The sequence below is a fragment of the Molossus molossus genome, unplaced genomic scaffold (assembly GCF_014108415.1).
Source record: "Molossus molossus isolate mMolMol1 unplaced genomic scaffold, mMolMol1.p scaffold_m16_p_10, whole genome shotgun sequence".
NCBI classification, from domain to species: Eukaryota; Metazoa; Chordata; class Mammalia; order Chiroptera; family Molossidae; genus Molossus; species Molossus molossus.
In genome coordinates this window covers 10,271,219-10,295,723 of record NW_023425345.1, presented here as the reverse complement: position 1 = coordinate 10,295,723, position 24,505 = coordinate 10,271,219, and the positions used below count along the sequence as shown (strand labels likewise).

Sequence of the window (24,505 nt, the reverse complement as noted above, 5' to 3'; positions counted from 1 at the left end):
AGGCTATGTCAGTGACCTGTAAAGCTAGGGAAAGCAGGGCTCTGCCTGTTAATCATCCTGAGCTTGTTGATCTGCTGTTCTGTAATTCTCTTACTATTGTTTAATGTGTGTATGTTTTATCTTCTGAACTGACTAAAAGCTTCTTGAGGACAGGGACCATGTCTTTTATTTGCTTCTGCATATTCTTCTCCCACTTAATTTCCAAAGAGTGTCCTAATAAACTTGGGGAGACTTTCCATAAGCATATGACAGGAAATGCAACTGTGGGTTCCAGCCACAGTCCAGCCATTGCACCTCGCACTTTAGATGTATGGTGACCTTTTGCTCTCAAGACAGCTCAGTGAGGTCGGTATTCCTATCCCAGTTCTACAGATAAGGGATTGAAATTCAGAGAGTTCAGTGTCTTATTGCTCATGAGGGGTGGATCCAGGATTAGAACCTAGGGCTGTCTGACTCTCAAACCTGTGTGTGCCTTTCATTATACCACAATGATAACTAATATTTAAGGCTCCTTTACAGTTCATAGAAGTCTTTCATCTGTATTGTAATTACTACTGCTACTCCACTATTAGTACTATTACTGCTATTCCTTACATCATCACTAGGAAATAGAGCTAGTATCATCATTATTCCCATTTCACAGATGGGGAAACAGACTCAGAGACTTGCCCACGATCACACAACTGGTAAGTGGAAGAGCCAGGACTTCAAACAGACCTCCTGGCTCCAGATCTTTTTGTTCCACTCTATCACGTTGCTGCCTTCATTCATTTGCACGAATGTATGACTCTGTGGCCAGTTATCACTGACACCTCTCCTGCAGAAGTGTCAGCAAGTCCAAGCGTCACATGGAGCCACGTGGAAAAGAAATAGTTCATACCCTCAGAGGAGCTTTCGTGCTAGTGAAGGGGTGAGACAAAGAGCCCAAAAATAAATGCTTGTGAAGAATAGTTCACAAGTGGAAATTAAAATATGGGGCCCTTTATTCTGTAGACGAATTATTGGCCATAAAACTTTTGAATTGTTCTTAATTATTTCCACTGTAAAATTGGATTAAGGAGCAGAGATGAAACTGGTGGGCTTGATCTGAACACCCTCCTGGGCTTGAATGAGAAAGCAGCTGCTCTGCGCAGGTGCAGCCTGCCCTGCATCGTCCAGGAGATGCAGCCGTGTCCGTGGTGTTAGGGTGATGACATCCCCCAGCAACGTATCACTGTCTTGGTAGAATTTCTCTAGTCTCCTCTACATCACCCACCCCAGCCCTTTAACCCAGCCCCACTTACAGTACCCTCGAGTCCACCAGCCTCCACAGACCATTGAACTTTCTTATGCCTTAATGTTCCATTCCCAGCAGATTGACCCCTTTTTCTTTTGTACCAGTTATTAGTAAGTAGTGCCCACTGTCAGAGTCCCCCAGCAGACAGGGAGGAGACTGTTAGGAAATACAGCTATGCATCGTGTACATCCTTGAAGGAGGAAGTTTTGATGGAAACAGATGATTTCTACCTGGTTGTCATGCAAGGACCACAAGCTCTTCGTGTCATAAAGACACCAGCATCTCCCCACACCTGCCACCACTGTGCTCTTGCTGCAGTGAACAGTGTGACCATCCACCTGGTTAGCAGAGCTGGAGGCACAGGACACAACTCTTTACCCACCTTCACCAGCCAGCCCCCCACCCTTCCGGTGGATCCCAGATCTGCCTCAGAAACGTAGCCCTTCCTCCATACCACAGCTTTCTGTGTCCTCACACACTCTTACAGTGCTACCCTGAGGATGCCTCTGCCACCAGTGTTGCCATTCCAGCGTGCCCACCGCACTGCACAGAGACAGCTCCCCGAGGATAAGCGTGATGGGCGTGTTGATGGTGAAATCCGAGCTCCTTCCTTTGGCATTTAGGACACTTGACTCCTAGATCCCACACTACCTTTGCAGCCTTAGCTCCTCCACTCCTTCACGGGCCCTCGCCACTGCCAGCACTGGGGCCTCAGCTCTGGAGAGCAGAGACGGAATAGAAATGACACAGCCCCAAAAGGTCTACAAAGTCATGCAGGTAGATGGGACCTCCAGAGCCCTGCACGCACCTCCTGTGCCCGAAATGCTCCGCACCTGCTCTGCCAGGCAAGGACAGCTCCTGGTGGTGCCATCCCCCTCTGCTGGCAGTCTGGGCTTCTCAGGGGCTGCAGTTCCTTTCCGAGGTTCTCCCAGCACTTACCGTGGTTCTAGGTCACTGCTCAGTGTGTGAAAGGAGCTGCTCAAGGGCAGCCGCTGGGCCCCGTCCTGTCTCCCCAGTGTAGTTCCTGGCGCAGTTACGGAGCAGCTGGACGCAGTGCTGTCCGTGCAGTTAGAGCAGCGCGCCCGGGCGTGTGTGCCGCACAGAGCACTGGGCTGGGGTCCAGGGTCCTGTATCCCAGGTCCAACTTTGCCACTAGATATGGGACCTTGGGTAAGTCACTCAGTCTCTTCTTAAAGGAGGGGGTTGGACTAAATGATCTCTAAGGCCCCTTTGGCCTCTTCAATGTAAACTTCTATGATTCTGACCCAATTTTTTGGATCAGGAAACCTGTTTCCTACTTTATACTGTTCACATTACTGATTTTTCAAACTCTCAGAAATTAGTCTTCGGTGCTGGCAGAGCCGCCTGACTAGGCTGCTGCTGGCCTCCAGGGACCCGCGCTGCCCTTGCGCAGGCTGGCACTGCGCGAGCACTGCTGTCGGCGGCCCCCCTTCCCAGGAGGGAGCCTCCGTGCTGGCCTGAGGCACAGCCGCAGGAGAGGGTTTACGATTTGCCTTCACTCCGGATCTCACCAACATCAAGCTGCTGCCATGTGGGTTTTTGGTTGTAGACATGTTTTCAGGAGGTGATGCCCGTTTCCATGAGAAATCAGTTATGAGCAGCTCATGCGCCAGTTCCAGGCTCCACTTAAAGTACCTGCTGACCCCTGGGGGTAGGAGGACTAGAGTCAGCCACTCCACAGGTACATTCCCCATAATCTCCATGTAATAAGAGCCAATGAAAAGATTACGTAAGTCTTTCCTAATGCTTTTTGATTGGCTTAATCAATAATTAATCATCTTTAGATGAGGCTATAACTTTCGGAGTAGATATAATTGGATTAGATGGAGGGGGACAGTTGGGGAGCTTTGAAGAGATTAAAATGGCTGTCAGTCCCATAATTAAACTGCCACAGACAAAAGCAATGGTGTTTTTACAAACGAGAGAGAGAGAGAGAAAGAAGGAAAGAAAAGGGAGGGAGAAAGTTGGGGAAGGCCAACTGATATGAAATGAATCAGTAAGTACCTATGATCACTAGAGACTGGACAGGCAAAATCAGATCTGACCAATTTATTCCACTGAGTGAAATCCACACATATCACATCAGCCATGCAGTTGTATGCCTGGCCCACTGGGACAGGTGGAACTTCGGCAGCTTCAAAGTCGCTAAAACAAAACAAATCCAGAAAAGGAAAAATATATATATGTATCTATATATTATTTATTAAAAACAGAAGAGACCTGCTCCTTGTCCTGAGCCCATTTAGACCTTGACTTTTCATACTTTTAATTGGCTTAGTAGGTTTGGCCTGTGTGAATGGAGTCTTTTATCTCCTTCTTTTTCTTTCCGTGCCCCTTTCATCTGTCCTGTTACAAACACACAGAGAAAGCTTGAGGAAAATACTTTGGTTTTTAAAGACTTCTTTATAAAAGACTGGATCGGGGCGGGAGGGAGGGTTGTGTGTGATGCTGGTGAATACTTTTTTTCTTTCTTTTATCTCTTTTTCCAGGGAGGAGTTGCTAAAACCAATGGGACTAAAACCTGATGGGACAATAACTCCCTTGGAGGAAGCACTCAGCCAGTACTCTGTCATCGAAGAGACCAGCTCCGACACAGACTAAAAGCATCACCTGCTCAACTCTCATACTGCTTTTATCAGCATCTTTTCTCTGTAGCTCCAGGGGAATCTTTTCTCTAAAACATTTATGCCCTTGCTTTGGCTAGAAACACATTAACTGGTTTACTCATTGAGAATCCAGCATATTTAAGAGGTGATCCTGTGTTTTTGCGACACTGAGGCATTCGCAGAGCTGCAGCTGGATGGAGTTGCGGGGCTGGAAGCAGGAAGACAGAGCCGCGTCACCACGACGGAACCGACAGACTTCACTCTGCAGCCCTGGGTGAACCTGGCAGATCCGAATGTTTGCCAAGATTCTTAGCAGAAGATTCGCCGTGTCCTTCCTCTCACTGTGGGAGCTGCCACTTCTGAGTCTCCAGCAGACGGAGGCGCGTGAGAAGCAGAAGGAGCTGCTGACCAAGGGCTGAGGCAAGTGACTTGTTCGATCAGGACGGACTACATGGACGCCAAGCAGCTGCTCCATCAGCCTCGCCCCACTCTCATTTCAATTTTGTATAATTATGTAGAAATGCACACACAAATACACACACGGCCCGGACCTGCAAACTGATCGCACTCTGAGAGTTTGCATGTCACTTATGTAGAACTTCAGAATACATTTCTCCCTGTGAAGAGTTATCAATGACGGTTTAGTTCTGAGGCAGCTACAAATGCCTATTTATTCCCTCACGTACCTGAACACTAGTACCATAGAACTGGACCCTATCTGTATCACTGCATGGGGAGCGTGCATTCTGAGGTCTCACTCGGGTGCCAGCAGAGGGGACGGGGACTCCTGAGTCCTGGGAGTTCTTATGTGGCCTCTTCTGGGGCTGGGGCCAACAGCAGCACCCTTTTGTACATATAGGTCATTCATACATCACATGTTTTAAATCGGGGACTGTGTGTGTGCTGGTGTGTGTGTGTGTTCTACCTTTCTACATACGATCAGTTCAACGGTAACCTTATTTATTTAAAAAAAAAGAAACACAAATAGTTACTGTTAAACTGATGAAGGCTGTTTATTTTTACTTTTAAATTGGTCATATGAAGAAGTAGAAAATGAATCCATGAGCCTAGTTAATCAGTGGCTAAAGTTGAAAAGGGGTTGGTTTCCTTTTATATATGTATGTATGTTTGTATACATACATATATATATACACACATAGATAATGTGCTTAACCACTGCCTTTTAAAACTTTAAATTAAATAAAACATTGGGGTTGATTCAATTTAGCCATCTGTGTGTGTTTCTTTACAGATACATGGGATAAATAATTCTAGTTCACAGTTCATGCTTTTTTTCAAAGTGCTTTTATATCCATTGTCTCACTTATCATAATGGCCTTTTTAAGGATAGGTGCATGGAATATAAATGAAAATGTCGTTTATCCAGAAGTCACTTATCTGGCAAAACAAATCAGGAATTGAGTTTTTAAATGCCTTTGAGCCACCAAGGGAGAGGTCAAAAATGGCTTGCAGTTTACTCACAGGAGAGAGCCTTGAGAATCTCACTTTTTGCCTCTTTACTAAAATTTACATACATTTTTAACGTGTTTAGTTATCTAGCTCTTAGGCCCACGGAGGAATCACGAAGGAGGAGAGCCAGGTGGAAGGCAGGCCCGTGCAAAGCAGAGAAGGCCGACCGCGGCCGGCAGCAGCAGACGTGAGCGCGCCGCTCCAGGTGCTGCCGGCCGGGGCTCTTTCCCTTGGGACACGCTAGCTGACCCAGCAAGTATCGTATAACATTCTGGCCCATAGGCTAATTCTCATAATGATGATCCCGAGTTTCCTTTAAAAAAAAGAATAAATCCAGAATACGCTATAAAAAAATCTAGGAATAGTACAATATATTTTAGGATTTTCATCCAAAAATGGTTTGGAAGTAGAAGTTGTTGGTGACTTGGTTTAACAACAGTAAATAGAATGAAACTTGGCAATTCATAATTTTAGATTAAGTGAAAAAAGCCTAGAAAAGAAGAATCTTAAGTATTTTTGTTACTTCATTCTACAGATGCATTTTGAAAGTATTTTTCTAATTTCTACAATCCAATAGCTTTGGCATGTGTGTCGGCTTCCCTAGTGAAGACGTGCGATGAGCTAGCATCTCTGCAGCCTTGTGCAGGGTTAGTGCTGAACCTGTTGGAGGAGCTGGCTCTTCTGCCCTGAGTTCTGCTTCGTCTTCCGTTCCCCTGCGCTGGGCTCTAAGCTCTTGTTGTGAAGAAAGAATTTGCAGGGAGGGTGGTTGAGCATGACCTCACCCTGCACGTGGGAGAGAACTGACACCTGTTACCTGCTACTCTGCGCTGTTTTCTAGCTGTGTCATGTCATGTAACATCGCGTCCATCTCATATTCGAGATCATCTCCAGAAAGCCTGTTCCTCAGCTCCCGGCCCGACCTCTAGCCCGTCTCCTTCCCTCCACCACACTGCCCACCTGGGTCCACGTTGTGCCTCCTTTTGACTCTGGAATGCTGGGAGAGTGGTAATTCTCAGGCCATTTTAAGCAATAACTATTTCAGCAGAACCAGATTCAAGAACTTTTTAAGTGGGGAGGTGACCTGGCGTTGACGTGTGAGTGGGGAATGTGCTTCATTAGGGCATCGCCAACGAGGACCCGGAGTCCTCCAGGGCAGAGCAGGGCCGCAGGCTTCTCAGACACCGGCCTGCGTGCTGGCCTGCGGCGGGGCCACAGCACTCGGCCGGCCACTCCACAGGCCGTCTGCATCCCTCCCGACCTTTGCACTGGTCTGGAGGAATGTGCCTCAAATAATGCACTTAAGCTGCTGCTGTACAGTAACAATCAACAGACACTTGAGACCCTCTTCCATGCCCCGTGGCCCTGGGAGGCGGGCAGGACAGAGGTTATCCCTCCTTTGTAACGAGGACACGGCTGACAAGGTCCAGGTACTAAGAATCCCGACTGCCACATCAGTCTTGCCACCTCCCAGCACTGGGTGTCACCTGTACTGACTTCCTCCCCAACCCCACCCCAGTTATGAAAGTAATATATGTTCATTGTGGAAAGTTTGAAAAATGCAGAAAATAATTTAAAAAAATAATTCACCCCAAATCCCACCACCCTGAGATAAATCACTGTTGACGTTTTAGTGTATTTCTGTCTTGTGTTTTTTCTATGCATATATAATTTATTTTACTACAAGATTGGGATCATGCTGTATTTACAGATTTGTATCCTGCTTTAAGATATTGTGAGCATTTTCCCATGTCAATAAATATTCTTCAAAAATTGATGGCTATATGATATTCCATTATGTGAACTGCGGTAAACACCCTGATTGCCTCCCCGTGTTGTTCTTCCTGCCTGACGGAGGGCGTCATGACCCACCCTCCCAAGACAAGGAAGGTGCCGGCAGGAGAGGCAGCACGAGTCCTGCCAGCTCTGAGGGGCCACAGGAAACGGGTCACACAGGAAGAGCAGGTTTGGGGTGCAGCACCAGCCTCCGTAGCACGAACCCTGGAGCAGGTGAAGTGCCAGGTGATTCTGTAGTTTTTGTCAAGGAGAGAGACTTGAAAAAGGCAAGAGATCCAGGTGACTTTAAAAAGTCTGCATGTGAGAAAAAAGGACAAGCGATCAATCATGTTGACTGCTGTGTGGTCTGGTTACTGGCAGAAGTTGTCTTGGGGGTTCTCTTTGCTGATTCCAGAGGGAGTGATGGTTACCCTTCAGGACCAGAGTGGTCAGAACAGTCGAGCGTGGGGCGAGAGCACTATGGGGAAGGAACAAATGAATGGTGTTCTAGGAACAAGTCATGGGTGCGGGAGGCAGAGAAGGTTCAGGAAAGGAAGCTTCTAGAGAGGACTTGGGAGGGTGTGGCTTTGATGTACTATGCTGAGCCCCTGCACCAAGACGGCAAGAAGCATCAGAGCAGCCTTTCTTAAAGGAGGGAGGAGAGATTAAGCCTCAGTGTCCCCAAATGTGCATTGTATATAGTGAGTCAACTTCCCTGTGCATCTAGCGAGGTGTTCGTTATGTAGCATCCCAAGGGAGAGAAAAACCGTCACCCCATCGTTTTCTGAGTTCTGTGCTTCAGATGAGCCCTGGCTGAGAAGGCTGTCCTGACGAGAAAAGCACAGCTCTTCTCCAAGGCTTCCGCGGTCACATCAGTGTTTCCTCTTCACTGCAGCACCGAGAGGGTGCTGGGCCACGGGCTCCGGGGCATCCAGGTCTGAGACCACCTTTCTGCACGGCACCTAGCGGGCACGCTGTGTGTGTTCATTGTGCAGTTTCTGTGCCAGGCACTGTACTAAGCACTGCACATGCACTTTCTAATTTTATCTTCATGACAGTCATAATAATTCCCACTTCTCTGCCCGGCCAGTGTAGCTCACAGGTTGAGCATCGGCCCATGCACCAAGAGGTCACTGGTTTGATCCCCAGGCAGGGCACATGCCCAGGTTGTGGGCCAAATCCCCAGTGGGGGGACATGCAGGAGGCAGCCAATCAATGTTCTCTCTCATCAGTGTTTCTATCTCTCCCTCTCCCTTCCTCACTCTCTAAAATCAATAAAGAAAAAAAAATTGTTTAAATAACAATAATTATTCCCACTTTTCCAATGAGAAAACAAAGGCATGAAGATGTTAAGTACTACGTGCAAGGCGCACAGCCAGTAGATAGCAAAATTCAAACGTAACCCTGCTTTACCTACTATGCTATGTGTTGCTTTGGTAATCAGAAAAATGTAATCAAGAATTATGTGGGAGGAGAAAATTTCAGAAGGGATTAAAATGGAAAAAATAGACTTGGGAAAATAATTGCAATACATTTCCCCCCCACTCCATTTCCATCTCTCTACGACACAGAGAATCCACGCAGGAGCGGGCACCACCCTCACCAGCACACCGACCCTCGTGAGTCTGTCCAGGAAACACTAAGCAGCATCCACTCTGAACCGGGCACTGTTCCAGATGCTTGGAGACACGAACATCACCAGAAGTCCCCAGAGTGTCCGCTGCGGGAGAAGTCCGTTACCAGAGCCTGTCACGAAGTGCTGCAGGACACCAGGAGGACTTCAGGTTGAACGACACGGTTTCACCGGCGACACACGACACAGTTCCTCCCGCCTGAGGAACTGGCCCAAACAAAAGCTGTGGGGCAAGGTTCTTTTTTTTTTAATTAAATATATTTTTTATTTTTATTGATTTTTAGAGAGAGAGGAGGGGAGAGGGAGAGAGAGAGAACATCAATGAGAGAGAACATCAGTTGGCCGCCCCCTGCATGCCTTGCACTGGGATGGGGCCCACAGCCTGGGCAGGTGTGCTGACCGGGAATAGAACCAGCGACCTCTTGCTGCATGGGTCGATGCTCAACCACTGAGCCACACCAGTTTGGCAAAAGGTTATTTTTTTTTTTTAATCCTCACCCAGGGATATTTTTTCCACTGATCTTTAGAGAAAGTAAAGGGAGGGAGGGAGGTTTGGCGGGGAGAGAGACAAACATCAATGCGAGACACACACATTGATTGGGTACCAACTGGGGATCCAACCTGCAGCCCAGGTAGGTGCCCTTGACAGGACTTGAACTCGTGACACTTCAGCACTTGGGCCAACACTAACCACTGAGCAACACCAGCCAGGCCCCCTTTTTTTTTTTAATCCTCACTTGAGGATATGGGGTTTTTTGTTTGTTTGTATTGATTTCAGAGAAAGAGAGAAACATTCTTCGATTGTGTCTAGGACACACCAGATCCAGGGATCAAACCCGAAACCTAGGTATGTTCCCTGATGAGGAATCAAACCCACAACCCTTTTTTTTTGGTATATGGGATGACACTCCAGCCAACCGAGCCACCTGGCCGGGGCAGGGGCAAAGGGTCTTGATGTGTTTCCAGAACACAGGCAGGTGAGTGTGATGGAAACGGGTATCCCGTGTCTCAGGATGAGCGCGTGAGTAGCAGCATGTCAGGCGAGGAGAGGACCCCCCCCCCAGAAAGACCCTCCAGCTGCAGCACAGAGAACAGATTGGAGGAGGGGCAGCCAGGAAGAAGAGACCAGTAGAAAGCTGTTGCATGGGGACACTGAGGGGCCGGCGGGCCGGACTGAACAGTGGCAGCAGGTATAGGAAAGGGGGTGGAGTCAAGAAACGTTTCAACGTTGGCAAAACCACAACTAGGCTTTGGAGAAAGGAAAGGAAGAGCTCGTTTACACTCAGATGACAATGGATTTGTGGAAAAGATACATACTCTAAAACGCTGCTTCCCAGCCTGTGAGCTAAGCCACTTTGGGTCTGGGAGCAAGAGGGTGGAGCTATGGGTTATTTCAAGGAAACTGCAAATGTGTACGGTCACCAAACACCACGTGCGCAGTGAGTAAATGTCTTGGACATTAGCTACTCCGATTTGACAAACACTGCACATGTACATGTTGATACGAAAGCATTACTCGATTCAGAGTATCCTTTTCTCACTCAAAATATACTAATGATGAGGAGCTATCTGGTGGAAAGAACCACAAAGTTCAGGCTTCAAAAACTCTCACAGGCAGCATCTCGCGCGCTTTCTTTCCAGCGTGGGCCTGGCATGCGGCTGCCGGCGAGGAACGGTGGTGGGGAAGGAAGGCTGTTGTACCATCAGCACCACCAGCACATCCAAGGAGCGGGCGTCAGGAAGCGTGCCCTGGGCACTCAGAGCTCTGGACATTTGCCATGAGGGAGGTGGGCTGCAGAGCCCACTGACAGCCTCGGCAGGGCTGCTGGCCAGAGAGGAGCGCCCTGTGCCCTCTCCCCCGCAAAACAGCGAGGGCGAAGATTCACCACACTAGCTTAGGTCGGTCCCCTACGTACCTGTCGCCACTTTCAAAAGTCTACAAGCAAGGTGGTCAGAACTGATGGTTGAATAAAGTTATAAAACTGCCAAAGAACTCTCATAATTGAAAAGACAGGGCCCTAACTAACGAGTATCGGAGACTGAAGTTGAACTAGCACAGCGGTGGGAACACTGGGCGTTTTTTCTGTAGGAAGAAGGTGAACAGCCAAGCTGTGGAAAGGATGGAGATAGAGTGGGGTCTCAGTCACAACCACACCTAGGTCTTTTTATATCACACAGGGAGGTAACAGGATCTATAAAACCCTTTTATCACAAGAAATTAGAACTTTCAAGCCTATTATGTTGTCTTCAAAGTGTAAAAGAGAATCTGGCCAATGTGGCTCAGTAGTTGAGCGTCCTCCCATGGACTGAGGGGTCCCAGTTCCATTCCTGGTCAGGGCACCTGCCCGGGTTGCAGGCTCGATCCCCAGTAGGGGGCGTGCAGGAGGCAGCCGATCAGTGTTCTCTCTCACATCAATGTTTCTATCTCTCTTTCTCTCTCCTAAAAATAAACATAAACAAATACACAAGTGTAAAAAAGAACCAAACAATTTGTCTTACATTTGTTTTCCTTCTGTAACATTCTAATTCCCTCCTCCTTTGCCCTCCTACCTCAAGACAGGATAAGCTCACTAGGAATAAAGTCATGGACTCAGGAAAGGAAAATACATATTGATAGATTTAAAACACCACGAACTCATTTTACCCAAAACAAACACTCTTGAAAGTAAAAATTTTACTATCGCTGAATGTCTGTGATTTCTATGTGGTTAAAAAAAAAGAGTTACTACTGTAGTATTAAATGACTCAATTTTCATACCAAAAGCACATTAAGCAGTGGAAACTAATGAAGTAAATTTCATACTAAAAATGTACGTGAGCCACACAAGGTCACCAACTATGCAACAGTGAAAATGGAGAGAGAGAACGAGAAAGGGAGGGAGGGAGGGAAAGGAAGAGAGGGAGAGAGAGAGGCAGTTGGACTCACTATGAGCCAAACAATGTCTCCATGAACTGCATTTTTAAGTACGTATATGCAAGAAGAAATGAAAAGTAACTTTAACTGGAGACACTCCTGGTTAAATAGAGCGGTTTGAACACCTGCTGAAAACCCAGTAAATCGGCAGTAAGCTGCTGTTTTCGGTAAGGCTTAAGCCCAGCAGGACAAGGAGAATGAGAAAGGACATGACAGCAGAAAAGAAGGATGACAACATTCTGGAAACTGGAAATCAGATGAGCGAGGGGTAACGACAGGGCACGAAGACACCAGACACTGCAAAGTTAAAGCCCACAGGAAAGAGCAATTCTCTGACTAGTCGGGTGTCCTACAACTCAGCTCCGTTCTGACACCTGGAGACAGCTCAGGTCCCACAGGTTAAGGGCTCAGTCCTACGATACTGTCCTCTGCCCCCATTTCAGACACCAGTCACACGTCCAGGTTGTCATTTGTGCTGCTGACCAACCAACTACAGATAGGAGGTTCCAACAACCCTCTCCTTGAGGTCAGTTAATGTGCTGGCGCAGCTCACAGAACTGAGAAACGTTCTACTTACGAGAGATCCCTTGTTTGTTATCAAAGGACACAGCTCAGGACGGGCGGGACAGAAGAGACGCACAGGGTGGGTGTGGGGACGGGCCCGGGGCTCCCAGCCCTCTCCAGGGGCACCCCTCCCAGCACCTCCCCGTGTTCACCACCCTGGAAGCTCTTTGAACCCAGCTCTTTTGGGTTTTATAGACATAGCACAGGCATGATTGATCAATCACTGGTTGATTCAACGCAACCCTCCTCCTCACACGCAGGCCGAGGGGTGGGACTTTAAGTTCCAATCGTCTAATCACCTGGTTGGTTGTCCTGGCAACCAGCCCCCTTCCTTAGGTGCTTTCCACAAGTCACCCCAGTGCAGACACCTTTATCACTTTCATCACTTAGGACACCCCAAGGGTCTGGGGAACTCTGTGCAAGAAATGGAGACAAAGATCAATACATATCTATGTATTATAAAGAGCGATATGACAGCTCGCTGTGGTCGTCGTCATCCAGCAGAGCGCCAACAGCAGGGACCGAGTTGCGAGAACCCCGGTGAGGGCAAGCGCAGGACAGCATCGTCAGCACGTGGGCCGGAAGCCTGCCGTCTGTCTCGGGGAAGAAGTCTGGCCTTCCTCCCACTGCCTGCGCGTGCCAGGGGCCTGTTTCACCGCACGCTGTCGCTTTCTCCAGGCAAAACACAAGGGGGAAAGGAGACAGGTGTGCAGACTACGGACACCGTCTCGCTGACGCTCACACCAGACGGTAAGGATTCTTACTCCTCTTCACTGATGAGAACATTGAGACTCAGAAAGATAAAGCATCCTGCCCAACGTCACGAAGCTGGAGTTGGCAGACCAGGAATGCCTTGCCTGTCTGTATGGCCCCAAATTATGGGCTACGTCCCCACACTGTCTAAGGAACTGAGCTACAGCGGATTCTTGAGGCGCCTATGCTAACCCCTTGCTCTCCCCTGTGTCTGGCAAGCAGGCAAGCAGGAAGGGAGGGAAGGAAAGCCTTCATCAACCAGTCTCCTCTTCTCTCCTCCGAGTTTTCAGGAATAATGAGAATAATTAAATGAGGTAAGTATGGACTCTGCGACCCTAGGGCTTTGTGCGAGGAGTCTCACTTTGGTCCTCACAGCCATCTGAAGGCATCGCCACTGTGTCATTCCTGAGCAACAGCGGGCAGTGGAGGCCTGCCCGTCAGGGCACCTGGTCAGCACTGAGCCGGTCTCAACCGGCCCATGGAAGGGGCCTTGCTGGGCTCAGCAGCGGAGTCAGCATGCTTCCCTGCCTCTCGTCTCGGGAGCTTTTCTGAGCATCCCTTGCTACCATTTCCGCTTCCGTTTTGGAAACCTTGGCAAACCGTCTAGCCATCCCTGTAGCCCGGACACCCTGTCCTGGGCCTCCTCTTCCTGATTCAGATCCAGTTGCACAAACATTTTCACTGGCCGGCGGTGCCTGTCCGTTTGCGGCTCCCAGCAGTGCTGTGGGCGGGTTTTCCAGCATCGCCCTCCGGTCGCCCACGGGCCCTGTGGCTCGGGAGGCCTGTTAACAGACCGGGATCAGCAAAGCCAGGGCCCGCCAGCTCCCGCCCCACCTGCTCCCCCCGCCAGCCACACCCAGGTTCTGATCACAAGAGGAGGCGGGTGGGAAGGGGCATCGTGTCCTTGGGCCATCTTCCGCGAACATGTGTGCTTCCTTCTTTACTCTCTCATCGTCACACTAACAATCACCACCTCAGTATCATACCTTTAAGATTGCTGAGTGGGCACCACTCCGGGAGAGTGACCGCTCCCGGGCCCAGTGCCCCCTTCACTCGCCCCTGCTGCCCTCTGAGTTCTCGCCCTGGCCGGCCCGGCGCACACAGGAAGCCAGCAGGCTGGCACACACAGTAAGATTTGCCCCCCATCCTGAAAGACCAGACCACAAGCCTCCTAGTGTCAATGCTTCTGAAACAGAAGCACAAGGAAAAAGGCCGCGCCAGCCCGCAGGCCGCCATTCCCGGGCTGGCCAACTGGTCTCCCAGGCTCTTCACTGGAGGAGAGGAGGGGGTTGGAAGTAAAGGGGTGGGTTGGGGGAGATACCCCGCCCCGTTTTCCTTGGTGTCAATTAGCATAATTTAAAAGGCGGGGGGTGGGGTGGGGCTGGGTATCTGTGGGACTCTTTTCACGCTTTGAACTTTTCCGTCCTGGGGGCTGAGGATGGCCAAGTGACCCATATTTAAAAAGCATTTACAATAAAATGATGCACTTTCTTTTGTACCATCAGCTTCTCCGATGAAAAGCAAAAATGTTTTAAAATTGTCCCTTTTTGTCAGCGGTAATGGCTGTGCTATATTTCAGCTCGTCCCCCTTGTGGGCACAGAAAGGGAAGAGTAATAAAGGGCACAGCTGTGGACACTTTACGGCCTGCGTGCAGGGGGGGTGGCTGGGGGAGCCGGGTGGGAGCAGGAGGCAGATTGACTGCCTGTCAACAAATGCAGCTGGGAAAAGAGAAAGCTCTTAAAGACCTCTGCAACTTCAAGTCCAAGATAAATGATGTTCCTATTTGGAAAGAAGAAAAAATGGAGGTGGAATTCAATAAAGGCTGGCTTAAAAGAGGAGGGTTCCAAAGGCCTTTCTCTGCAGCTAGGCAGCTCCGAGAGAAATGAGCAAAAGTGGCCCTAGGAGGGGTGTGTGTGTGTGTGTGTGTGTGTGTGTGCAGCCCAGAGACACAACAAAGCCACATCCCGGCCAACGTGCTTTGCAGGCCAGCAAAGCCGGGCTGGAGCGAGCCAGGTAGGGGATGGGGCGTCTGGTGGGGAGAAATGCCCAGGAGACTCACACGGCTGCCTCAGGGCCACCTGGGCTGTGCCTTCACGGGAAAGCAGAAAAGCCCGAGACGACCTCCGGTGCGATGGAGGGAAGGGCAGTGGGGATCTGGAGGCCAGATGAAGGGCCGGCTCCGAACCCACCAGCTCTCCCAGCAGCGTCTCTGCGCCCTGGGCTGCTGATGAAAACCTCCCCTTCCATCATCGCATTTCAATCTCACCGATACCCCGCAGGCAAGTTGGGATGTGTGACCCCTGTACTACAGACAGAAGCCTAAGGTTCCAGGACGTGAATGAGTCACCTCCAGGAGTGGCTGTCAGTGAAGCCCACGCTGTCCTTACCTACCCCGTGCGCTCCGGGGCCGTCTGCCCGGGAGAGTGCAGACAGCTCTCTGTCACAGGAGCCCCGTGGAGGAGGCCTCCAGGCAGGAGTAGCTGAGTTTTCTGACCACATGCTACCCCAAGATGTTGGTGGACACCAACTTTAAAGCAAGTTGAATCCATGAGTTTGCGAGGAACAGAAGCCTCCACTCTATCTGGCTCCAGGAGAAGGGAATGTATTATCTCACAGAAGCCAGAAGTCCAAGGGGGTGACTCCGCAGTTCTATGATGACCAAAGAGACCATCCTGTAATCTCATTGCATTTGTAGGAAGTACAAAACAGGCAACCCATCTGACAGGCAGAAGTCAGGGTAGAAATGACCCTTGGGAGGTTAGAGCCTGGAAGGGAGCAGGAAGAGGGCTCGAGGGGCACCCCACATTCACGAGAGGTGCTCTTGCCCGAATGTAGGTTCTCTTTGTGTTTTAGAAATACAGGCTCTGGCCTGGCCAGTGTGGCTCAGTGGATTGAGTGTCATCCCATGCACCGAGAGGTCACCAATTTGATTCCTGATCAGGGTACATGCCTGGGTTGCGGGTTCGATCCCCAGTCGGGAGTGTGAAGAGGCAGCCAATCAATATTTCTCTCTGACATCGATGTTTCTGTCTCTCTCTCCCTTCCTCTCTCTGAAATCGATAAAAATATATTTTAAAAAAATACAATCTCTGGAATCATACAAGCTTGGATTTGACTCTTGCAGTGTGACTTTGGGCAAGTGACTTCTCCTTGAACCTCATTTTTCACCTACATTTTGGGGATAATTATAATACTGCAATAGAGGCTTGTTGTGAGCATGAAATGAGACAACGCACACAGAGTGCTGAGCACAATAGCAAGCACATAGTAAGTGGTCAATAAATAGTATCTATTCTTGTTATTAATTGTTGCTAACAACAATGACAGCGCCTTCTCCGGCACTGAGAGTATTAGCTCTGAAGGGCCTGGAGGGTAACGTTTGCAGCTTTGGGGGCGTTGGTGACAGGAGATGTCATTGCAGTGAGCTGGAATAGACCAGGTGGAAAACGGTGGGCTCCACAGGTGGCCCGGACAGGGCCTCCGGAACTTCACTGGCCGCCCTGGGGATCGGGCTAAAATGCAGATTCTGACTCACGGCGGCTGGGTGGGCTGAGATTCTGCATTTTTAACAAAGGTCCCAAGTGAAGCCAAAGATGCAAGTCTGCCGACCACACTGAGTAGCAAGACTGCGTGTCTTAGAGAATGCACGAGTCAGAGGAATTTGCGAGAAGTTTGGGGCGAGGGGTAGTTTTCTCATGCACAGTGGTGACAGACATACACATGGAATGTGGTGTAGCTCCCGGAATACACCCCGTCCCCCGCCCCCGGATTTAACCCTGACCCCCACACCTGCCGTGGGGAACAATTTTCTTTTTAAATTGAAAATATAAGACAGGCCGCCCTGGCCGGTTTGGCTCAGCGGTTAGAGCGTCGGCCTGCGGTCCCAAGAGACCCGGGTTCGGTTCCCTCTAAGGGCATGTACCTCGGTTGCAGTTTGTCCCCGGCCCTGGTTGGTCGTGCGGGTGGCAGCCACTCGATGTGTCCCTTCACGTCGATGTTTCTCTCTCTCTCTCTTCCTCTCTCTCCCTCCCTCTCTATCTGAACAAAAAATGTCCTCGGGTGAGGATAAAAAAAAAAAAGAAAATATAAGACAGGCCAATCATGTAAGAAAAAAAAAAAAGAAAAAAAAGCAATTGGAAACTGCAGGAAATAAAAAGCTATGCACACAAAAAAAGTTATCAAAAGCAAAGGCTTGACTCTGTGATGAAGACTAGCTATTGATTTTCAGTTTTTAGAATCAATAAATAGACAAAAATAAGGAAGGCTTAAATATCATTATTGAGCCGAATTTAAATGTATCAATCTCGGCAGTGCAAAAATAAAAGTTTGAAAAGAGGAAGTGAGGAGAAAAGAGTCAAAAGGAGGCTTATTTTAGAAAGTGATGAGTCAAAAATGCTGCTGAAACTCCGCTCCAGTTTGCAGAGGTTACTAGAAAGAGGACGCAGTTTCCTGGTTCCCTCTTCACTCCTGGTGTCGAGTGTCTGATAGAGTTTTCAAGAAATACTGGCTCAATGAAAGGAGACCAGAGGATGTTGAAGCCTGAAGGTCCACTCCCCTTTCTTTACAGATGACGGCACTGAGGTCCAGAGGGGTACGGGAACTTGCCCAGAGTCACCCCGCTGCCTTGTGGCCAAGCCAAGGGTTACATTGAGACTCTCCAGCTCTCAAGTCCTACCCTTCCCCCCACGCTGCCATCTCAGCGAGAGTCTTCCAAATCCACTCACGGGTAGAGGAGTCACACTGAGGCTTAGAGGAAGACCCATCCGTCTCAAGAGGGCGTCTCGGTGCTAACGCTCGGGGTGATCGGGTGACTGCCTGGAGCTCCCGGAGGACAGTGGCCTTTGAAGCCATCGTGGCTGAACTGCACCAAGGAATGAAGGCCAGTGATGGGAATATCAGTGGGCAGACCTGTGTGTCACTGATAATCACAGCTAAGAGTTGAGTGTGTCTTTCTATTAAAAACGTATTTTACAATTGTGATCATCACATATAGAATGTTGCATACTCTACCCCTATCATCATAACACGAGCATCTTCCCCTTCTACCGTGTTCTGAGACAGCCGGGTCTGAGTCGGAGTAGGGCAGTACTATAAGGCATCAGTGACTAGCTCTGTAGGTAAATCTTGGCCTCTTATTACTTGCTTCATGTGGATCCCTTGTGGTGGAAATACTGAATAATTCCACTTCTGCTCTGCAGTAGCTAACCCTACACTTTCTAAGGGACAGCTCAATGCATCACATTTTCATGTGATGAGTCATATGTGAGGCTCTAACGATGTGTTTCATCCAAGAACATCATCCTTTTATTCTACAACTGTTTTCCCACCCTGGGGCACAGTTTCAGTCATTCATTCAATAAATACCGAACATAAGCGCTCTATGTGGTGTCTGTACTGTGTAGTGTATAGTCTAGGCACAGTCTATGCACTAGTTCTTACTTTACATATTTTAAATACATCATATTCTTTAATCCAACTAACTACTCTATGAAATGGTGGTGTTGTTTTCCTCATTTGGGCCGAGGAAACTACTTACAGAAGTGGAATCAATTATCTGAGATAAGTGGCAGAACTGGAACTCCGATCAGGCCCATGTGACTTCAAAGCGCCTTGGGTTTCTATCATCAGCCAACACTTACTGACCATGTTCTAGGCTGCCGGGCTGGGCCCATGGCTCCAACTGCTCAGAGAGGCCTGAAGGCCTCTACCAAGCCCTCACCCCGCCTCCCAATATCTGTTTAGCCAGAGTTCTCATTATTCCCAGTGTGAGCACCCCCCCCCCCACCCCAACCATTTACTAAGCACACAATTTGGAGCGCTGACTGTACCAGGCCCAGGGGTGCCGTCTGCAGAGAGCTTACAGGCTAGTTGTTAGGAGGAGACAGACAATAAACAAGTGAACAAATAAGCGTGTCATCATAAAGTGGAAAAGTGCTGGAGAGACAGTAATCGGTGAGGGGGCAGGAGGTTACACAGAAAGGCTGGTCAGGGAAGGCCTGTCTGCAGAAGTAAGACTTACGCTGTGAGTTCCAGTCTCTGCCCTCTTGGTCCAAGGCTTACTTTTTAAAAGAAAACTAAGAACCTACAAGACCCCTTCCAATCTTGAGATTTTTTTGTTTTTTAATTCTAAGACATCTCTGACTCATCCCCCAGGGCTACCTCACCTCTGCAATTTTCGAGGACTGGGCTCCAGCTCTATACTTCAATTTTGCTCTGTGGACCAGTGGTCTGCAAACATTTTAAATTGCCTATGTCATCAGTAACAGCCCTAGCTGCACATACATAGTTTTTCATGTATGTATTAATTTAGACACATAATCTACAGTCTAAACTCGTGCTATCTGAGAGCGTGGTCACTAGCCACATATGGCTATTTAAATTTAATGTAAATGGAAAAAAAATTCAGTCCCTCAGCTACATTTTAAGTGTTGATATAAAACATTTCCAGCCCTGGCCGGTTTGGCTCAGCAGTTAGAGCGTCGGCCTGCGGTCCAGAGAGACCCGGGTTCGGTTCCCACTAAGGGTACATACCTCGGTTGCAATTTGTCCCCGGCCCTGGTTGGGTCGTGTGGGTGGCAACCACTCGATGTGTCCCCTTCACGTTGATGTTTCTCTCTCTCTCTCCCCCTCCCACTCTAGCTGAACAAAAAAAAAAAAAGGAAAAATGTCCTCGGATGAGGATTTAAAAATAAAATAAAACATTTCCATTATCGCCCAGTCAGTGTGGCTCAGTGGTTGAGCGTTGACCCATGCACCGAAAGGTTGCCAGTTGGACTCCTGGTCAAGGTACATGCCCAGGTTGTGAGCCAAATCTCCAGTGGGGGGCATGCAGGAGGTGGCCAATCATTGTTTTCTCTCATTGAGGTTTCTATCTCTCTCCCTCTCCCTTCTTCTCTCTCTAAAATCAATAAAGAAAAAAAAAAGATGAGTGCACATTAAAAAAAAAAACGCTTTCATCATCCCAAAAGTTCTACTGGACAGAACTGTTCTAAATATTATAGCAAAATAGAAATGCTTAAAGGGTACCTGGAAGACATACAAGTCATGACCTTCTTTAGAGATCACTACCTTAGACATCTGATGCTCATAGTGAATTCAAAAAACAAAACAAAACAAAAAGCCCTTCCTTTTTAACAAGGGTGCCTAAAGTTATTCAGATCCAAGTAAGTGTTGTTCCAGTCCTAATATTTCTCCACCCATGTCCTCACCCCTACACCCAATATCTAGCCACACTCACCTAATCGCCTTTCCCTGGTGCTCCTTTATTCCTGCCCAAGCTACTCCAGAATGATGAATCCCCACTTCTCTGCTTAGTGAACTCAGCTTTCAAAATCCATCTCAAGCTTTCCAAGACATCCTAGAAAAAAATCAGTGATTTTCTCCTTCTATTGTGCTTATTTAGTTGTTCACTCAACACTTCCTTAAGTTGCTACAATGAGCCAGAGTATGAAGACTGAAATGAATGACTATATGTAAAGGAGTTAGAACAGTGCAGAGCACAATGAGAGCCCTGCCCAAGTTTTTGCTATGATGATGGCTATGACGATGTTGATGCTGCTGATGAAGCTGCTGCTGGTGGAGGTCAGAAAGAGAGATGGCTGATAGCAAGCAAAATAGAGATAGGCACATAGAGAGGAGGCTGACCGCTGGGGTGGGGATGGGGGGTTGTGGGGTTAGGCGGGTAGAGAGATTGAGCAAAAGAGGAAAAACTCATGGACACAGACAACATTGTGGTGACTGCTGAGGGGAGGGTTTGGGGGAGGTGGAGGAGGGTACAGGGCGGATAACTGGTGATGGATGGAGACTTGACTTGTGGTGGTGACACACAATACAGTGGGCTGATGATATGTTGTGGAATTGTGCACCTGAAACCTGTATAATTTTGTTAACCAGTGTCACCCCAATAAATTCAATAAAAAGGAGAAAAGATGATTGAAACACAATTTGTGATTCAAGAAGCCTAGAGCTGTTGAGAAGGGCCCACAAGAAATCACAAGGCAGTGCCACGTGTACTTTGTAATGAAACACAGGCCCTGTGGGATCACTTAGCCAGTATTTTAATCCAGTTTAGGTTCTGGACAAGGTCAGAAAAGTTCCTCCAAGGAGGATGTCTTAGTCTGTTCATGCTGCCATAACAAAATACCACGAGCTGGGTGGCTTATAAACAACAGGCACTTATTTCTCATAGTTCTGAAGCTGGAGGTCCTGCAATAGGGTGCCAGCATGGATGGGTGAGGACCCTTTTGGGGGTTGCAAACATCTTGTTGTACCCTTGCATGGTGAAAGGGGACAGAATGCCCTCTCTCGCCTCCTTTGTAAAGGTGCTAACCCTTCATGAGGCTGCTGGCCTCAGGACCTGATCATCTCCCAAACGCCCCACCTCAGAATACAATCACCTTGGGCATTAGGATTTCAACACAGGAATTTGGGGACAACGCAAGCATTCAGACCACAGTAGAGTGGGCATAGAATGGAGCTGCATAAGTAAATATAAACACATATTCCAAGAAGCTGCCAAGGCACTACCCTTCGGAAGTCCTTGAGAGCAAGTTTACACAAGGCTTGGGTCAAGCCTCATTTCTGACCCAAGAGTTCATGACCCAGCCTGACCACCCGTGTTGCTCAGGACATCCAGCTCGTAAGTGGCAGTGGCAGGATTCGGGTCTGTATCGAGTCGGAAGCTTCCGGAAGGATGTCTACCCGAGAGACCCACATAGTCCCCTGTATTTCCCTTTCACAACACCCAGCTTGTAAGTACAAGGTTGTGTATCTGTGAGCGTGTGTACTGTCTCCCGCACTGGGCTGTCAGCATTTTGCTCACTACTGAAGTCTCAGGGCCAGGGCGCAGGCAAGGTTCGCCCAGCTGTTTCCGGGGGACCACACGCCCTGCGCACAGGCCCCGCCCACTCCACGCGAGTCCCGCCCGAGGCCCCGCCCACCGCGCCAGGCCCCGCCCCACCCCTCCGGCCCGGGGCGAGGGCGCGGTGCTGCAGCGGAGCTCACCGGGTGCCCGGCAGCTCGGCCAGGCTGCCCGGGCGGACTCTCCCGCCATCCCCGCCCAGGGCCCGGCCCCCTCTGCCACTCTCGGGCCCCGAGGGCCCAGGCTCGGCGCGTGTAGTCGGAGAGGAGCTGGAGGTCCGGGGCTGCCGGGAATCTGTCACCCAGGAGACCTCTGACCCGGCGGCTCCCCCGGGTTCAGCCCTGTCGAGTGAGGAGAGAACCCAGTCCCGGCCAATGAAAGGCAACAGCCCCGGCGGTCCCCTCGCTAAAGATCCGTCAGACGGCAGGGGCAGGAGGACAGCCGCCTGCCTGCCGACCGCCCTTGGACGACGGAGCTTACAGGCTTCCTTAAGGACTCGGGGCTCTGCTTTCCAGAAATCCCCAAGTTGGTGGACCTGGGCCTAGTGAGGAGCAACTGGGCTCGGCTGAGGAGGGGCCGGGGACGTGGGCGGGGCCTGAGTAAGAGGGAGGGGCTCGGGGCCAGAGGACAGGATCAGGACAAGGAGAGGGCGGAGCCTGACGGCTGATGGGCGGGCCCGTGGACAGAGGGCGGGGCCTATATGACGGCGGCGGCTTGGGCAGGCGTCTCCTCCCGGGCCTCTGCCCAGACATTACTGGATGAAATTGCTTGGAACTAAATACACACGAGCGAAATCTGTGTAAGTTCAGTGGATTGTATCAATAACAATTTCCTGCCTGTGATATTGGATTACAGTCATGCAAACGTTTTATTTCTAACAACTACATGTGAAACTACAATAAAGTTGTTTTTTCAAAAAGCAATTCGGATTGGATACATAACAGAAAATAGTTTCTAATATGCTATTTTAAAGTATATTTTTATGTATACCTTGGGTCCCCTGAAAGGTGCTTGAGGGCCAAAATGAGTTCTTTTTAATTTTTGTAGTAGTAATAGTAGTTTGCAATTAGGCCAGGGCTTTGTACATAGTACATTTGAATTTCAATGAATTCCCAGGTCCTAACTTAATAAACAGTGTTAGGCTCTGGGGAGGCAAAGGTCCTTGCCTTCAGGGAGCTAAAGGAGGACACAGAGGAATAAACTCACAAATATCATATGATCAGTGAAGTGAGAGAGGGTAACAGTGAGTTCATTGAGAGCATTCAGAGAAGACTTCCTGGAGGAGGTGGAGATGTAGTTGATATATGATAGAGGTGAACTTGCCTTGAACTCAAAGAAGATTAAGCTTCTGGACCCCTTTTAGGCCCTGTGAGAGACCTTACCTAGCAAAGGGTCACATGAACATTTATTTTTGTAAAATTTGAAAAATTAAGATATTTTAATGACCATCTTTAAACTCACTTTTTTTTTTCACTCCATCTTTCCTTCACCACACTTCCCTTCCATCAGATGGCATTGTCCTGGCCGAGGGTATTTTGGAGTCTTGCTCGGAGGAGGCTGGATTGGAAATACTCCGTTTTAACCACAATTTGGAAAGATGCTTTAAGAAATTTTAAATAAAACTAGAGTAATATACAAAACCACCCCTTCCTCTTTTGTCCTCCTATCTATAAAAATTGCATGATGGATGTTTTTATTTCCTAGTTCTCCCAAAAGCCTAGCCAGAGTCTCTGGGGCTTCAAGCAGGGGAAGAAAGCCATTCTGGTAAAGAGAAGATAGTACATATAGATTCCTACCCTGGGCAAGTATCACCCCCACCGGTTACACTGGGTCACCCCTTCAGTCTCACACATTGAGAACGCCTCGGTGATGATACTCCTCGGGGGTTCCCCAGCAGATGCCACTCGCATCTCGGGAAGAGATGAACTTGGTGTCCAGTTCTGGTCCTTTTTGGGCAGTGCCTGCCCTTGGAGGCCATGAGATGCCCCCAGATCCGTCCCATACACTGATCTCTTTGATTAAGCAAGAAGGCTAGGTTTTTGTTTCTGGTGATCACATGAATCCCAATTAAGATAGAAACAAATCCATCCAGGTCTCTCCTCTCTCAGTTTTCTAAACCCTTCCTGGAAGCCTCGGCGATATTTATGAGGTCTCTAGACCCCAAAAATGTCTCCATATCTGGTCAAGTTGAGGAACACAAACAAGTCTTCTGCCTTTGTCTTCCTTTAGTAACAACTCTTCCCTGTGTATGTTGCACTTTCTCCCAGTTGCTTCCCGGACTGGGTTTTGGTAGAGCAGAGTCTGGATCTTAGCTCTACAGACTTGAGCAAGCCTGCTCGTTCCCGAGCCTTGGCATTGCCCGAGCTGTAAAGTGGGAACAGTATCTCCATCTGCAGTAGTGTGTTAGGGCTGCTGAAACAGATACCACAGCCTGGGTGGATTAAACAACAGAAATTTATTTTTACACAGTACGGAGGCTGGACGTCCAAGAGCAAGGTGTCAGCAGGGTTGGTTTCTTCTGAGGCCTCTCTCCTTGGCCAGCAGATGGCTGTCTTCTCCTTGTGTCTTCACATGGTTGTCCCTCTGTCTGTGTTGTTTATGCCCTAATCTCATCTTCGTACAAGGACACCAGTC

General features: G+C 48.9%; 1 protein-coding gene across 3 annotated transcripts in view; it reads left to right on the top strand.

Annotated features, from left to right (window-relative positions):
• Positions 1 to 4,679, top strand: part of RIC8B (RIC8 guanine nucleotide exchange factor B) — a 115,758-nt gene extending 111,079 nt beyond the window's left edge. For 2 of the 3 annotated variants that reach the window (XR_004958327.1, XR_004958326.1), the window contains one exon: positions 3,787 to 3,894. Coding sequence is in view for 1 of the 3 variants with exons in the window: in XM_036251999.1 (XP_036107892.1) it covers positions 3,787 to 3,898 (112 nt within the window). In the remaining 2 variants the exon portion in view is untranslated. Of the gene's footprint in view, positions 1 to 3,786 lie in introns of all 3 variants that reach the window. The other variant, XM_036251999.1, reaches the window with a different exon arrangement.
• Positions 4,680 to 24,505: the final 19,826 nt, after the last annotated feature.